Raw genomic sequence first — 17,655 nt, forward strand, 5'->3', positions numbered from 1 at the left:
AAAAAGGACCATTTGATGTTGTAAGAATTGTAAAGTTATATTGGGAGAATGTCTTAACCACTTAACATAGAATTATGGTAATTGACATCAGTATCAACAAATATAGGTAAACAAAAAAAAGAGATTCAAAACGAAGCCTAAGAATCAATTGGTGAAATTTAAACAGTGGTAAACAAGTTATTCTCAAGGAAGTGCGTGTCATACAATGGATTGGATTGTAGAAAGAAAAGCTACAAAATGTGAATTGAAATGACTTGCTACAGTGCCACTCAAAATATGACAAAAAAAAAGGTTTTGGCAAGGTCAAAAGGAAAAGTTTTAGATAAAAAAAAAAAAAACTCTTGGTGGTGGAATGAAGAGGTGTAAGAAAACTTTACATAAGTGTTACAATGAAGAAAATTTAAATAGGTATATTTTAGATATAAGAAAAGGCAAAGAAGGCAATTCATAAAACAAAGTCAAAGTTTATGAAAATTTTTATTGACGATTCTACACAAGATGGAGAACAAGGTGTAATAAACTAGATAAGCAAGTGAAAAAAAATAAGGAATTTTAGCCAAGGGAAAAGCCTAAAAGACAAACAACAAAAACTTCTATTAAACGAGGGAGTAATCAAGTAGAGATAGGAGTACTCTCGAACTTATTCAATGAAAGTAGAGAAACAAGTGTGATATTGGGGGATCTTTGTAACTCTAAAGAAGATAGAAATTACACATTCTATAGATGTATATGTCCAAATGAAATAAATTAAGATTTGAAAGAGATAAGGAATAGTAGAATTGTTGAACTAGATAATATCTTAATGGAATAATGGAAATGCATGGGAGAAGAGAGCATTTTTTGGCTAACAAAACATTTAATGCAAATCCTTAAATCAAAAGGATGTAGACAAGTGGAGGAAGAGCATTAGTGGTTATTTATAAAAATGAAGGAGATGCTCAAATTTATTAGAATTATAGAGGATCAAGCTAATGAACCATGCTATGAAACTTTGGAAAAGAGTGATTGAGCAACGATTAAGAAGAGAACCCATAGTGTATGGAAGACAATTTAGTTCGTACATGGTGTCAAGTCTTGGGAGTGTGACTTGAGCTCGTTGATGTTAAGAAGAGAGAAAAGAGAAAGGGAGAAGAAAGAATAGAGAAAGAGAGAGAATTTGGAGGGAAAGAATTCAATTCTCATTCATCAATGAATTCCCATCCTCATGACTTAGCCTTTTATAGGCTTTTCCCTGTGGTTACAACTTGTTGAGGGTACAACGGTAATGCTAACAATTCGGTTGGCTCTTGCCTACATTCAAAATTTTAAATGAAATTACAAATGGACCTTGGGTCGTGACACTCCCCCACCCTTCAAAAGAATTATTGTCCTCAAGAATTTTAGAGTAGTCCCGTAGCTTTGGGAAATTGTTTCAGCAGGTCTGGCAAGTACTCCCAAGTGGTGTGGTCGAGCTGCAGGTGTGACCACGTAACTAGGACTTGGGTCAACAGTACGGTTCCTTGATAGATCACTCTTCTATCTAGGATAGCTCTAGGCTCCAAGGTCTCTTCTAGTTCATCCTCCGTGGCTGGCAACCACTAGCTAGTGGGAGCCCCCCTGCTCGATGGATCTTTTGAGCAATGACTTGTGGAACACTAGATGCACGTTCACTCTGGCAAGCAACTTCAATCTATAGGCTAGTTTCCCCACTTTGGACTCAATGGTATAAGGCCCAAAGTATTTAGGATTGAGTTTGGACACGGGTGTAGTAGTGAAAGGTGGTTGTAAGAATCTCTTCACCTTAAGGAACACCCTATTCCCCACTTCAAATGCCCTTTCACTCCTTTTGTCTACCACTTGCTTCATCTTGTTCTATGTCGTGGCCAACTCTCTCTTGAGCGTGGCTAACATATCCTGCCTTTGTTGTATGTACTACTCCACTGCTACTAGACTGGTGGTAGTGCTGGGTAGAGCTGGTAGGATAGGAGGCTTGTATCCAAACATGGCTTCAAATGGACTTCTCTTGATTGCACTGTGGTAGCATGAATTGTACCACCACTGAGCTAGCGGCAACCATTTGTTCTAGCTCTTTGGCTTTGTGAAACACATGCATCTAAGATAAGGCTCCAAGCATTGGTTGACCCTCTCGATTTGTCCATCTAATTGAGGGTAGTAGGTGGTGGATAAGTGTAATCCCACTCCTAGCCTCTTAAACAACTCTTTCCAGAAGTTGTTGCGAGTGTTCTAAAACTCGGGCTGGGCGGCCGCCTAGGCGCTGGGCGGCCGCCAGCCGCGGTGCTTTTGGGGGAGGCGGCCCATTTAGGCGGCCCCCCGACTAGGCGGTTCCAAGCGCGCCTAGGTGGCCGAGGCAGCCGCCAGTCGCAGCCCTAGGCGGCCACCGCCTAGGCCTCCGCCCCCCACACTTTTTTTCAGCTTTAGGTTTACATTTCATTTCGTTTTCAGATTTCCCCCCCCTCTCTCTCTCGCCTCTTGTTGTCTCATCTTGGTGCGTCACCGGTTGCTCCCCTCCTCACCGTCGCCGGACCCGCCGCCGCTGCTTGCTGGAACGACAACCTGTCTGGCCGCCTCTCTCACCGCACCACCTCTCTCACCGAGCAACCTCTCTGGTCGCCTCTCTCACCGGCCATCGCACCGCCTCTCTCATCGGCCGCCGACCGCTTCTCCTCTGTATTCTGCCATCGCCGAGCCCCTTTATGTTGTATTATTGTTGTTTTTGTCATCTTGACCTCAGTACTAATCTACAACAGTTTGTTTTTAAAGTTTTTTAATGTTTAAATTCATTATTTCACTTATTATTCCAACTTTGGTTTACTTGATATCAAATTGCATCAAAAAATTAAAAAAAAAAACACTATTTTCCAAGTCGCCGCCTAGGCCCCGCCTAGGCACTAGGCCCCAGCCAGGCGCCCAACTAGCGCCTAGCGCCTTTTAGAACACTGGTTGTTGCTAAAGATTTTGTCCCTATTTGATACAATGGATTTAGGAATACCTGTAGCCTTACCATTGAGTCTAAAAACACCCTTGCCACCTTTTGAGTTGAAAAAGGATGTGTGAGGCTGATGCAATGCCCAAACTTATTTAGCCGGTCCACCATCACTAGTATCACATCCCTCCCTTTTGATTTGGGCAGGCCTCCAGGATAGAGCTTGGACTACCCCGGTTTCTTACAACCCCTGCCTATACTGGACAGAGCCTGGACTAGTGTAGCCATGGATTTTGTTGAAGGAATGCCTAAGTCGGAAGGAAAAGATAGTGTTATGGTGGTGGTGGATAGGTTTACCAAATTCGCTCAGTTTATCGGGTTAGCTCACCCTTACACGGCCAAAGAGGTAGCCCAGGTGTTTATTGATAGGGTTGTGTCCCAGTATGGAGTGCCGGGGACAATTGTTTCAGATTGTGACAAAATGTTTACAAGCCACTTTTGGCAGGAGCTCATGGAATCTATGGGAATTCAGCTCAATATGTCAACAGCCTACCATCCATAAATGGATGGGCAGACGGAACAAGTTAATTAGGTGCTTTAAACCTACCTGAGGTGTATGTGCATCATGCAGCCCAAGCACTGGCATAAGTGGCTGCCCTTAGCCCAATGGTGGTACAACTCCACATACCACACGACCTTAAAGATGTCTCCCTTTGAAGCATTGTATGGGTTTAAACCCCCATTGTTGCCAGCTATAGGAGGGCCATTTATAGAATTGTTAGTGGATGAATATCTTCAGCAGAGGAGGGAGGTCTTGGAACAACTGAAATAGGAGTTGGCCTCTGCTAGGAATAGGATGAAAAAATTTGCGGATAGAAAGAGAATTGACAGGGAGTTTGAGGTAGGTGAACAAGTATACTTGCGACTCAGGTACCAACATTTGAAGTCCATCAGCTAGAGGCCAGTCACTAAATTAAGCCCCAAGTATTTTGGTCCGTTCACCATAACGGACAAAATAGGCAAGGTGGCCTATAAGCTTCAGTTACTGGAAGGGACTAACATACACCCGGTTTTTCATGTATCTTTCCTTAAGAGATCCACCGGGACTGAGCGGATCAACCCAGCCTTGCCCATATTGTCAAAGGAGAAGTTTGAACAGAAGGAACCAGAAGCTGTCATGGACAAGAGGGTGATTTACAACCAAAGGGCTCCCCTCATCCAAGTCTTGGTAAAATGGGGACAAGAGGGCACCCACGGCAACACCTGGGAGTATCTTCTGAGCTTACTGCAATGTTTTCCAAAAGTTGCAAGTCTCCTTAGTGTTTCTTGAGGACAAGAAATGTTCAAGTTGTCACGGACATGCCACCTTTAAATTTTTGCTTCTTGTATTTACTATCAGCATTTTTATTTCCTGCTACATTGTAGTTTCTTTATTTCAGTTATTGCATTTCAATTCCAGCTAGCAATCGGTTAGGGTGTCAGGCCATGTGTGAGGCCTTAGGAAAAGGACAAGAAAATCTGTTGAGGAAGAGGACAACGGAATCGGTTGTAACCGCTTGGAGGGCGTGATTCTAGGCCCACCCGAGTGAGTATATTAACTCTCCCAACCTTTTGGGAGAGGGTATGAAATGAATAAAACTTTTTCTCCATTACTCTCTCTACGGTTCTCTGTTCTCTTCTTCTTCTCCCTCTCTCTCTCTCTCTCTGTGCTTCTCCCTCCTCACTACTCTCACACCGTCTGTCCTTGAATCTCACTGATTCAAAGTAATTCTTATTGTCACACTGTGGCATAATGTTTCATTGTACACTTGCAGGCCATCCTACAAACACAAGTTTAAGATGTGACATGCACATTAGTGATAGAATAATTGTCTGCCTAAAATTAATGGAAGTTATTGTTTTAAACGCTCAATGGTGGAACCATTGTTGCTAGCATTGTCAAATAAGATTGTCATTATCATGTCAGTGTTATGAACCAAGGGCAGTAGTGTAATTGTACTGGGGTTTGTTAGTTTGTAGTTGCTTGAGTTTGTTAGTGTGTTAGTTGATTAGTTGGTAATAACTGCAAGGATGTAAACCGCCTATAAATAGGCTGTTGAATGGAGAAGAAGGGCTATCGATTAATTGAATGAATCACTCTATTCTCTCACTCTTATCTCTTCCTCTTTGTCAAATCTAAACCCTTCGTTTCCTTCTCAACTTCTCCCTCTTTCTGGTATGTTTTCTCCCTCCATTCTGTTCTTTCTTCTTCAAATTGTTCCAAAATTCCATTCTAAACCCTAGGAAAACCTAGGGTCGTGACTGTCAGCAATGTTGTAATCATGGCTGGTCTCTCTAATTTTATTTGCAGTTAGGCTACCCATATATTATTCTACCAATAAATGAAATCTAATAATTTTTTTTTGGATTGTCCCTTCTTCATCAACCCAGTGGATTGAGACACGTATAGTGCTCTACGAATTGAGATCTTTTATATAAACACTTCGTACCCCATAATCGCTTGACATTTGAACATTCAAATTTGAATGTTCCAACTTTAAATGTAGGCATTTGAAGTTTGCAGGGTGCATTTGTAGGGATTTCCTGCAAGGATTCCCTTGCAATTGAATAGTGAAGTCATTTCATTTCAGGTGGATGTGGGGGAAGAAAGACTTGATTGATTAGACGTGTGTGTGTGTGTGTGTATAGGAGAGGTTGCTCACATGTCTTACTATTTCTTCTTATATGCTACTATTTTAGCATTGAAATTTGTATGCACCCCATCATTCATCAATCCTTTTTTCTTCTTTTAGTTTCTCTTGTTTTTAATTTTTGTGTGATCCATCATCTATGTAGGCTGCAAGGTGCAGGTGAGCTGTGCAGCTTACTTCAGCGCAACACACGTACTTGCAGGGATTCCCTTGCATGTGTGTTGTCCACGCTTGATGTTTTGCAGCACACTTATAGATTTTCTCCAAGTAGAAAGATTTATTTTTTATTTTTTATTTTCATTTTTATATGATTAAATATTTATTTAGTTTCTTTCATAAAATTTTGTTATCATGAGATTGTTTGGGAAAAATATATTGTCATGACCCTTGGGATATTATAGGGGCAAAGCTGTAATTAGTTACATTGTTGGTTAGGAAATGCTATTAGTTCTGTTATAGTGCACATGGATGTTGTTCCTAGACTCTACTTCTAGTTGAACAGCCTATAAATAGGTTCTGGTATGTAGAGAAATGTATGCTGAAATAACATAGTGAATTCTTATTTTCCCCCTTTACTTTCTCCCTCTCATTCTTCCTAATTCTCTCTCATTTCTTTTGATTTCTGCTGTATATCTCCCTCCAATTCTTCTCCATTTCCCTCCCAAATCCTTCCCAATTCCTTCCTAGACCCTAGCTAAATCCTAGGGTCGTGACATATTTTGATTAGGATTAATTTTTTGTTACTCAACAAGAAATACAATTTGATGGTTATAGAACCGTATTCTTTAATTATTTGTTAGGTAAATGATAGCAAGTTGACTAAAGACCACCTTGAATTTAAAGGAGTTAAAAACTATTATGTTTGGCTTCTTCAAAACTAGCCAATCTCTTCTCTTGTTTGAACTTGTCCTACTTAAACTTGCAAATCTATGACATAAAACCATGCAAATATTAGTGAAACTAGAATTTGAACCCATAACCTTGAGCTCATAAGATGCTGTTTTTAAGCTCTTAGATTGGACCCATAATTTTAAAAGTATAACTTAAATTTATTGTAATCAATTGTAATACACATAATGAGACTAATGCCTAATGCTCTAATGAGTAATGATTAAATATGGAAATATTGAATATAATATTAACTTCAAAACTTAAATTATTGTAAAGGTACTTGATTTATTAATTTTTTTTTCTTCAATTTTTGTAATTTTTTAAACTCTTCTTCAAACGGGCCAAATGGTTTGTGTTAGGCCGCGCCACGACTTGGCCCACACGCGTGTTGTGCTGTGCAGTGCCAGGTCGCCTGTCACATACCGCCATCCCAACATGATCCTATATGCTTGGGTTGGGTTGGTATGGCCCACTCACTACAGTCGCAGGTTGTGCTGGGTTGGGTGAGTAGGTGGGTGGGCCAGACCAGCCCATGGGTGGCCCCGTCCATTTGACACCTCTCCTTTTTCATAAAAAGACGGTTTCCACAACTCGAATCCATGATCTTTTAATCACAGTGCAGTACAACCTACTGTTGCTATCAATGCTTCCCATGCATATATATGAAATATATAATTTCTCATTCAAAAAGGATAATAAATAATTTACCTATTGACTTGCCCTTGCCTTGCAAGGCATAATTCTTTATCCTTTATTTTATTTATAAAAAATTGTGTGTTGGGATGCTCATGCCATGTTATGTCCGTTTCCATGTATATCTACATCTGTATTTCTTAGCTTATGTTCTCCTTCCTCAGAATCATGTGTTATCTTTGACTTCCAGTAGCACTCATTTTGATGTGTCCATGATTCCATGTTGGATCTTCCACTTGAAAGCTTATAACTTGAGCTTATTGTCAATACAAAAGCAATATCGCAGCATGTATGGCTGGTCTTTGAAATGACCAGGCTAGGCCTGTATACCAAAATTGTATTTGTCTGTAATTGGGTCACAATTTCATTTGGTGCGCCTCTTCATAATTCTGGTGGTCATTAGTAGTAATTTTCTTGGTATGGTTTCAGGTATGAGCAAGCCGAAGTCATAGAAAGGGAACTTGAACAGATGGTTGAACAGATCAAGACCATTATTCAGACCCTTAACGCCAACCAGGTGATGACTTTTACTGCTGTGATCTTGTGATTTTTTATGTTCCTGTTTTAAAGATGATATTTACCCTGTGTTCACTTCAGGGTGGAGACCTCGATACTGTTGATGGAACGACTCCTTTGGATGTTGTCGTCCGCATATTAAACAATCAATTAAGTTCACTTATGTGGATTGATGAAAAGGTTAGTTTCTTGTGCTTTAAATTTTGTTTGTAGCATAATCCAATCAGAGCTATGCAATTCTGGTGTTCGAACAAGTCGTAATGTCTAAGCTGGAATTTTATATTGCTTCCTACATTTGGGTAATTGGCATAAGTTTCAATCCCTATGTTACTTTTATATCAACTAAACCGTTTTCTTCAATACAGTTTGCTGGAAACATGCACGATTACATGCATATGTTACGACAGAATTCCTGACAGTTTTCCTCTTTTATTATTGTTTATCATTTTTTCTGGGGCGTGTTTGTGCATTCTTAGATAAATTTAGTGTTTTCATATCAGGCGGAGGAATTCTCATCTCGCATTCAGAAGCTTGCAAGCCAGGGGTCAGCTGCAGACCGCAAATTAATGGGCCCAAAGCTGTGGTTGACCTGATCGTTGGTTCTGCATAGAGTTTATTGGAGAGGGAGCTTAACGTTTCCGCATAGTGTTTACTGACTGGAGAGGGAGCAAGTCTTTTGATGAAAAGTGTATTGGGTTTGTAGTTGGGTGAAAACGTATCTGTTGCTGCTTCTACTTGTCTTTCAGGAGAAAAGGTATCCTTGTTAGGCTGCTTCAACCTTGAACTTTTATGGCTATAGATAGATAGTGAAATTAGCCTTTTGGATTGACTTCTTGTTATACAATTGGTCGTCCTGGACAGCAGTTATGCTTTTTGTTAAGATTGGCAAGATATATGTAATGGCACTGGAGATTCCTTTCCTTAAAAAAATATATGTTTAGTATGCATATATAAATGTAAACATTCATTCTGCGCACTTAAAAATGACACCTAGGTCAATTATCATATTATCCATGCTTTGTTCATGCATGCCAAGATCGGAATGCACAACCGTGAACCTGCTTTCTATGCAAATAATAATAAAAAAATAAATAAATAATAGCTACTTGGATTAAATGCCTAAGAACTGGCCTGCCTCTGTGTATGTCGATATATGATGGGTTCTTGTATATGTGACAGATGAAGGTCAGCCTTTTTCTTTGTTTGTTTGCTTGCTTGCTTTAGATTTGGTTTATGGATTATGGATTATTTTGCATGCAGATGCTTATAATAATTTTATTTTTTATCATTAAACACTTGTATTAATTAGTAAAATATATTTATTATCAACCAATTAAAGTTTTTAAGTACTAAAATTAATGTATAATTATTTATTTTATTTGAAAATAAAGTGTATTAAATGTGTCTTTAACAACTAAGATCTTCTTCAGAAAAACTCATGTAATAATTGTGTTTCTCAAAACTATTTCCCCACCCACGATAAATTAAAATTTAAAATAAAATTATTTTTAACAATTGATATACATATTTAAGATTTGAACAAGACAAATTACCGTCAAAAAATTGTAATATCAAATCAGTTAGATTGGATATTTAAAAATGTTATTTAGACATTAAATTTGTATATTGAATTTTAATAAATTATACATTTATTAATTTGAGATTATGATAATATTTATAATAATTGAACGTACAATGTAATGAAGTCATTGAAGTAAAGAGTGTAAAAAGTCTAGTGGAATTATCATTTCGGTTAAATATTTTCTCACACTCATACTGTAAGGTATCCGTTTCATAATCGTGAGCGAGAGAGAGAGAGATTGTTCAGTTTCCTTCCTTCCATTTCTGGAGAAGCCTCCCCCTCTTTAACGCTCTCTCTCTCTCTCTCTCTTCTCGTTTTCATCTATCTATATATATATATATGTGCTGTGTGGATGATTGTGTATTTCGTTTCCGTGAATTAGAGTTGAAGAAGAGTATTATTCTCCAATGGCTGATGCGTTAACCTACGTGAAGCTCACCGAGGGACAGGATGCCTCGTTGCAGAACATCAGCCCTGGCGAGCTCAATCAACCCATCGACGTCGCTGCGGTTTGTCCTCTCCCTTTGCTTCTCTCTTCATCGTTCTATGCAGAATGTACACGATTTCTGCAAATCATTTGGCGTTGTGGAATTTTTGTTTTATGATTTCCTTGTTAAAGAAATATATGTTGAAGATCTTTGCAGAATCAAATAAAAATTGAAAAATTTATACCTCCAGCCATAGTTGATTAAGCGGGAAAAAAAAAAAAAAAATCTATATCAGAATTTACTCTCCCTGGATCATGGTGCAACAGGGCTGCATCTGTTTCATCAATGAGTTTGCCGTTAATGCCTATCGATCACTTATGCGTGTCTCTGATGGAAATGACACAATCCCTATTTATTGGCAATATCAGGAACTCACGGATAAGGATAAAGATGAATCTTTCCATCAAGGGTGATTGTATATCATCATTCGATCTTCACCCTCAAAACACATTCTAATTTTTCAAAATATTATTATCAAATTATAATAACAATAATTTCAGAATTGGTGGCCAATGAGGAGACATTTGCAAAGTGTTGTTACTTAGGCTATTTGATTTTTTTTTTTTTTTTTCAAAATGCATGTAAAGGAACTTGATCTGGATGCTTTTAATTTTTAGTACACATATATGATCTGGGTATAAAACTTCGTTATTTATTTTTGCTGGGTGACTTCTGATTTTTCTTCTGATATGAAGTTAACTTGTTTATGAACTTGCTTTATGGATTTCCAATTTCTGCTGTAACCCTGTATATATTTATATGGAAAGTGTTATCTTTAAAACATTTTTCAATTAGAAGCCAATTTCTTTTTATTTGTGAATGATTGGATACATTGAGATTCCTTATCCTGGTTTTGTTTTTGCATAAAAATTCTGTTTCCATAACATTACCCTGTTTATAACACCTAAAAACAACAGTACACAAATTTGGTGTGGTCTGGGAATTTTTCGCTATGTGAAAGGTAGAATTGATAAACTCGATTTTGTTGTTATAGTAGTTGAGATTAAAATAGGTGGTTTTGTGTGATTACCTTGCGGGCAGTTAAAATTTAGTTGCATGCATGTGGGTATCCCGCAGATCAAGAAAACTATAGAGATGGACCTGATGCATTTAAATTACAATTAGATGTGTGAATATTGTGCAGATTAAACTACAGGGATTGACCTGATGACGGTTGAAATTGAGGATACATGAATGATGGCACTGAAATTGTAAGATTGTATCTGTAGTTGTCAGTGGTGGAATCAAGACCCCGAGTCAGAGGGCAGAAATCTCGAGTTTGTACACGAAATTTTTTGGGCATTACTTAATTGTTCCCCATCTTTTTTATTTCAAGGGGGCAAGCGTTTGAGGATATAATAATTGTTCCCACCGCTCCAACCCGTGTTGTTTCGCATAACACGGCTTGCCCTCCCCTAGAGACCCTCCGAGGGGGTTTCTCACTAAGGTCCTTCCGAAGCCTAACCTAGCGATAATCGGACACCCTCACCCAAAGGATCATGTCATGTGCCCTCATGCATGTGTCATGTGTCCTAGTCCCTAGTGGTGTATAAATATCCCTAACCTCTCGTCTTCTGGATCCTTCTTTTGAAATCGAAGACCTCTCTCCAACTCTTTGGCATAGACTCTTCAGAAGACCTTCTGCTCTTCAGGAAACACCATCCAACACTCATGTCCACTGCACCTACATTTTTCAACAGCATAACCATGTATGACTTAAGCATCAGAGGGCCTATGCGGGAGAAATCTCTACATGCCTCCTGATTGCCTTTTGTCTTGTAGATCTGAAGACACGAATTAGCTGGAGACTCTTCAAAAGACCCTTCTACAGCTCCCTTGGAAGCCCTTCCAAGGCTTCGCACACCCGAAGACTCTTCTCCTTTTAGAGCCATCCTTCCATAGGACCTTCTTCGGGCCCCCTCTGAGCAGACCTTGTTCTCCCTACTGACTTTTTGCTGAGCTTCCCTAAAACAAACAAATTTTAATTGTTGTGTTACAGCAACAACAATATTAATTGTGAAGAAGTGATTGCCATGTGTGCTCTAGATGGATGGTTTTTTTTTTGAAGAATGAACATGCCATAATTTTTTTTATTTTTTATTTTCCCTTTGTTCTGTTCCCCATCTTTGTCTTTTTGGCCTTTTAAGTTTCACTATACAATATGTGTAATGTAGAAGTTTAGGGGTTCTTGGCTTACTAAATATCAAGGTAGCGTGTATAGTTTCTTTTTTTTTTTTTTCATTTGTTATTTTCCTTTTCTACCTTGAAGTAAAACTGAATTTGTGCAGTTATTTGATCTAATCATGGATCATTTCATTTTACAGTTAACTTCTCGTAGATGTGTAGAATGTGGGCAAACACTCCCACCGTCCTACCAACCCCCTGCTGATGAAGATTGGTCAACTGGGATTTTTGGATGTGCTGAAGATACTGACAGTTGTAAGGACCCTAGCTGTTTTAGTGTTAGGTGGCCTTTTTTATCTTATACTATCAAGTCTCGTAGAAGTAAAAGTAAATTTAGAGAATCAGGGTCTTTCTGATATTCAAATAGTCTGTTACTTTTGCATGCTTTTCCATTTAGCACTTATTTCATGGGATTGTTTATATAAGACGGTTGGTAGGAAGAGTTACTCCTAGTTTTGCGCACGCAGACTCATGATAGCAGCAGTCTAACAGACGATATCTGAGTGACAATTTCTTCTAAAACATGTTTAGAATTGTACATCCATAAAAAACATTCGTACAGAAGAATGTGACTCATTAATGTTCCTACGTTGGGAGGAAAAAAATTCCATCAACGAAACTTCTGATTGCGGAAATGCTGTATCTACATCATTCTGCTACAACTTTTTTCCCTTTTACATGTATATCCATATGAACACATTTTTCCTGTTTGAAGTAGGATGTTTACTTCTTTAGTCATGTTAATTTTTGTATAATGACACATGTCTATTCCTAAATTATTTTTCGCGTTTTCTAGGTTGGACAGGACTGCTTTTGCCATGTGTGTTGTTTGGACGTAATGTTGAAACCTTGAGTGATGATTTCTCGCAGAGGGCTGCCTGTGTTGGTCATGTCATTTGTGTTGAAGGTGGTATTACACTAGCTGCCTTGACATCAGTCTTTAATGGCATTGATCCACAGACAACATGTCTCATTTATGAGGGTCTGTTTTTCGCTTGGTGGATGTGTGGAATCTATACCAGCATGGCTCGTCAAACATTGCAAAGGAAATATCATCTAAAGGTGATTTCCATTTTCTGATACTAAAGACTGACAAATTATAGAAGAACGGATGAAGGAAATTTGTTTTGCATTCATAAATGTCATACTTGCACGGAGGACATCTCAAATTTTATAGCAAAAGTAGAGAATTTTTGGAAGAATTCTTTGGATAAAAACCGAAAACTAGCACGCAAAATAATCTTTGGTCAGTGTATAAGCATGCCTGCAGTTGTTTCATGTAATTTCTCTTATTCATCTCTGTTGCTTGGGTACAAAGCTTCATCAAAATTATTGGTTTTAAGTAGAATATAATGACATTGGGATCTAAAAATATTACACTTGTGTTGGTTGGGTCTCTCTTCAAACAAACAATTACCCGGATACGTGCACTTAACCCATTTGCCCTGAGCCTCCAAGGATCAGGGCAATCACACAACTAAATCTTCTTGACAACTGGAAGAAGTTTGTTGGCCTCACCATCTCCTGACAGATTTTCAACTAATTGTACGGACTCGATGTTCACTGACTTAAACCGGCGCTGCTGCTTCACAGGATTCGCCATGTGACCCGTGCATGGTACACTGCTGCTTGCATTGGTGTGCCTTGTGTCAGGAGCACCGGGAGATGAAGGGACGCCTAACCGACAACACTGCCCCGCAGGAAACCATCACGAACCCTCCACCGGTGCAAGAGATGAATGCCGGTCAGGACAAGCAATCTCCATCTTCTCCTGCAGAAGGTGCTGGGCACACTGGCTTGGAGATCCAACCTCTGTAGAATGTATTATCATCACTCTGTACAGAGCTCAAAGGAAATTTTTCGTATTTTTTCTCTTTTTGGTTGTGGGTAAGAAATCTGAGATCAGTCCTTGTATGCCTGCCTCCAATGGGTGAAAATTAGGTTCTTACAGTTGACACTATCCTTTTGTTGAACAGATATTTTCAAATATTAAGATATGAATCAGCCAATTATGTTCTTTCTGTATTTCTTTTCTCCTTTTGAACATCTTTTATGGTATCAAAGAAAATGTGTTATTTATTTGCTGAAAATCTTCATTTTTATGTCTCGAACTAATTTAAAAAATAAAAAATATTATTAAAAAAATAAAAAAAAATTAAAATTAAAGTGAAAGATTTATCTTATCTCGTGATAAAAAATAAGAAGTGGTAAAATAGATATTTTATCTTAATTTTATATAAAAAATCACAATCCTTTTAAAAATAATACATGTATATTGGGTAAATTTATATTAAACATTTATCAGTGATCAAAAATCTTATTTATTTTGTTTATAAACAAAATAGTTTACGTTCACAAAGAAACTTATAATAAAACAAATTGGTTCTTAAATTACTGATTCGGGTCATTATTACCCGACCCGTTTCATATCGTCGTCACAAAACACAAAAACCTCTCTCAGGCTATTCTCTTCAGCAGATCCTCGTAGCACAGAAGCGGAGTAGGGGTATCGATCGACAAAACTAGGGTTTTACAAAACCCTAGCGCCATTTCCAGGAAGCAAATAAATGGCTCGATCGGCCAGATCCTCCGCGACGCGCCTGTTGTACACCCTCTGTTCCTCCACCAGAACGACCCCATATGGGTCTCCGGTCCCCCCTCCATGCCTGTCGCCGACCACAGCCCTACTCCGTCTCCGGCCGTTCTCCGCAGGAAGCGCCGCGCGGGTGAAGGAGGAGAAGGAGGCATGGTGGAAGGAGTCCATGGAGAGGCTCCGGAACATCGGAATTTCGGCGCACATCGACTCAGGCAAGACGACGCTCACGGAGCGAATTCTGTATTACACGGGAAAGATTCACGAAATTCATGAGGTTAGAGGGAAGGATGGTGTCGGGGCGAAGATGGATTCGATGGATTTGGAAAGGGAGAAAGGGATTACGATTCAGTCTGCCGCTACTTATTGTACTTGGAAGGGGTATCAGGTACTGCTTTGACTGACTAGACATGTTTGGTTGCTGAGGAAGCGTTTTAAAAAGTAAAGAGTAATTGATATTTGAATTTTTAATATGTCTGAAAAGTTGACTCGTACGTTTAAGTGTTGCAGATTTTCATGAAAGAAAGCCAATTTTTGTTTTTCCTTCTTCAGAAAGGTTCTTGGATATTTTGACTTGTAAAAGAAAAATAAATAATGAGGTTTTGGATGTTCTGAAATTGGCTGTGTTTGGTGACTGGGAAAATTCTTGGGAAGAAAGGCAGAACAAGGAACTGCTAGATACTGAATTTTGAGCTTACGTATTGTTAGGTCGAGATCTTTGACTGACGAACAGTTTTTCCTTTGGTTTGAACGGAATATCGAATGAAGAGTATGTCCATGAAACTTAATTTCGGCATTTGTTGGAATGAAAGCAAGAGATGTTGGGGTTGCTCAAATCTTCTTTTAGCAATGGAATTTTGAGCTTTCCATGAGTTTTAGAACAATTGCTCTTTGGTAATAAACCATCTTTTTTTAGCACAGTTAGCTCAGTTTGTTCAAATCCTTGGGATTTTGTTCTTTTTCCTGGCATAGGTTTTTGTTGGTGCATGATATCTTTTTTAGTTTTGTTTATTTTTCATAACACAACTGTTCTTTTAACATCCTACCTGGTGGGATAAAGGCCTGGTATGTTGATGTTATTGAACTGTTTTTAATATTTTGTACAGGTGAACATAATAGACACTCCTGGCCACGTCGATTTTACCATTGAAGTTGAGAGGGCTTTGCGTGTCCTAGATGGTGCCATTCTTGTCCTTTGCAGTGTTGGCGGTGTGCAAAGCCAGTCCATTACTGTTGATAGGCAAATGAGAAGATATGAGGTTCCAAGACTTGCTTTTATCAACAAACTTGACCGAATGGGAGCAGATCCTTGGAAAGTACTCAATCAGGTTAGTCCCTATCCTATTGAAGAATTTCACAACTTGCAGTTGCATCTTATGCTGTGGATGATGAAGGGAAATAGCCCATCCAGTCTGCTGATTCCCATACTGCTGACAAATTGTTTGGTTACACCCTGACAAGAAATTATTAGAGACAGAGAACCCTTGAGCTTGGTATTACTGCAATAAGATCTGAGAGGTCCTCTCATTACTTATTAGCCTAAGCCAGAGTTAGATTAAGCAGTGTCCCTATTTCTGTTCCCAAGTCTGATTTTCCAAATAAGCCTATCATTTGCGTTCAGATGCATTTTCTGTTTCTATTTAATATTGTTACACACAAAAAACTGGGGCAAAGTTTACATCATTTCTGTTTTTGTTTTTCATTTTTTGATCATTGTATCATTAAGTGCTTTGGAGTCTGGGATGGTGATCTGTATTGTACTACAACTTGTTTCAGATTTAACATTTATGTGACCCATTAACCTACTCTTTCGTAGGCAAGAACTAAGCTCCGACATAACAGTGCTGCAGTGCAAGTCCCAATTGGTCTTGAGGAGGAGTTTCAGGGTCTTGTTGACCTTGTGCAGTTAAAAGCTTATTATTTTCATGGCTCCAGTGGGTCTGTTTCATAATTCTGAATATGATCAGTTCTACTATTATTTTTGTAATTTTATATTATCTTGTTCCTTTTTTTTTTCCCTACAGGGAAAATGTTGTCACTGAAGAAGTGCCTCAGAAGATGGAAGCTTTAGTTGCAGAAAAGCGGCGTGAACTAATTGAAGTGGTCTCTGAAGTTGATGATAAACTTGCTGAGTTGTTTCTTGCTGATGAACCCATAACATCCACAGATCTTGAGGTATCTCCAACAATAAAAAAAACTACGTTAAGGTCATTTAGGTGGGTTGTATCATTTGTTTGTCACGAAAACAATGCATATTGGTAGTGTCATATAGACTCCTCTCTTCCGTCCTAGCGCATCCATATCCATGGGATATTATGGGGTTAAGGGTATAAGATATGCCTTTGGCCCTTGCAACCACATTTGAAAATTGGATCCTTTATCTTATTTCAAGAAAAGAAAGGTCAGATTTGACAATAGGGTGAAACTTATGGCCTTTCATATGTATGGAAGGTAGGGATCTCATTTTTTACTCTAAAATTCTTTTAGATTCAAGTATGCCAACATAGAATGATGACTAGTTATGTCATATGATTACATATTCTGCTATCTTAAGATAAGGGTTTAGGAAAATTGTTGCTAGACATTTTGGTCCTGCATCTATGAGGAAGGGGCTGGGTAGATTTTTGGCATCATAGCTAGTGTGGGATTGAGTTTTTTTCCAGACTCAGGAAGGCATTGTTTGGTCACTGCAGTTTAGATGTAACCTCCGGGACTGGGAAAGAGAACCATAATTGCTTTTCTTGGGTTTCCTTAGGACCAGCACTTTTTTGGGGAGGTGAGGACGGTTTGGTGTTATGGCTGTAGAGGGAGGGATCTTTATTGTTTGTTCTTTCTATGTTATGCTTTGTAATGGAAGGTAGGCAAGGTATAGTGTCATCTATGGTAGGTTTCCATGAAAATGATGGAGAATTATTGAATCAGATTCTCATCCATTGCTATATGGCATGACATCCATGGAGTTTTATTCTTGAATTATTAGACATAAATTGGGTGATGCTAACCATTGTATGTTTGACCTCATACATTATTGGCTGCATAATCGCTCAAGGATTATTTTCAAACAAATCTGGAACATCACGTCCTTTGTGTTTTGG

At 38.6% G+C, this 17,655-nt stretch overlaps 3 protein-coding genes across 5 annotated transcripts in view; all 3 read left to right on the top strand.

Annotated features, from left to right (window-relative positions):
- The window catches only part of LOC127801076 (nuclear pore complex protein NUP62), a 41,234-nt gene extending 32,537 nt beyond the window's left edge, over positions 1-8,697 (top strand). The window contains exons 7-9 of one of the 2 annotated variants that reach the window (XM_052335916.1): positions 7,627-7,714; positions 7,795-7,893; positions 8,214-8,697. In XM_052335916.1, the coding sequence (XP_052191876.1) occupies positions 7,627-7,714; positions 7,795-7,893; positions 8,214-8,306 (280 nt within the window). In that variant the 3' untranslated portion in view covers positions 8,307-8,697. Of the gene's footprint in view, positions 1-7,626; positions 7,715-7,794; positions 7,894-8,213 lie in introns of those variants that run through there. The other variant, XR_008022949.1, reaches the window with a different exon arrangement.
- An 824-nt stretch (positions 8,698-9,521) lies between these two features.
- On the top strand, positions 9,522-14,002 carry LOC127801900 (cell number regulator 6). The gene is made up of 4 exons (XM_052337413.1): positions 9,522-9,804; positions 12,108-12,222; positions 12,764-13,029; positions 13,561-14,002. The coding sequence occupies exons 1-4, from the start codon at positions 9,703-9,705 to the stop codon at positions 13,783-13,785; spliced, it is 708 nt and encodes a 235-aa protein (XP_052193373.1). The 5' UTR covers positions 9,522-9,702; the 3' UTR covers positions 13,786-14,002.
- A 409-nt stretch (positions 14,003-14,411) lies between these two features.
- LOC127801899 (elongation factor G-1, mitochondrial) overlaps positions 14,412-17,655 on the top strand; it is a 29,032-nt gene continuing 25,788 nt past the window's right edge. Inside the window, exons 1-4 of one of the 2 annotated variants that reach the window (XM_052337411.1) lie at positions 14,412-14,948; positions 15,667-15,888; positions 16,377-16,498; positions 16,585-16,735. In XM_052337411.1, the coding sequence (XP_052193371.1) occupies positions 14,535-14,948; positions 15,667-15,888; positions 16,377-16,498; positions 16,585-16,735 (909 nt within the window). In that variant the 5' untranslated portion in view covers positions 14,412-14,534. Of the gene's footprint in view, positions 14,949-15,312; positions 15,455-15,666; positions 15,889-16,376; positions 16,499-16,584; positions 16,736-17,655 lie in introns of those variants that run through there. The other variant, XM_052337412.1, reaches the window with a different exon arrangement.

The sequence above is a fragment of the Diospyros lotus genome, chromosome 5 (assembly GCF_014633365.1).
Source record: "Diospyros lotus cultivar Yz01 chromosome 5, ASM1463336v1, whole genome shotgun sequence".
NCBI classification, from domain to species: Eukaryota; Viridiplantae; Streptophyta; class Magnoliopsida; order Ericales; family Ebenaceae; genus Diospyros; species Diospyros lotus.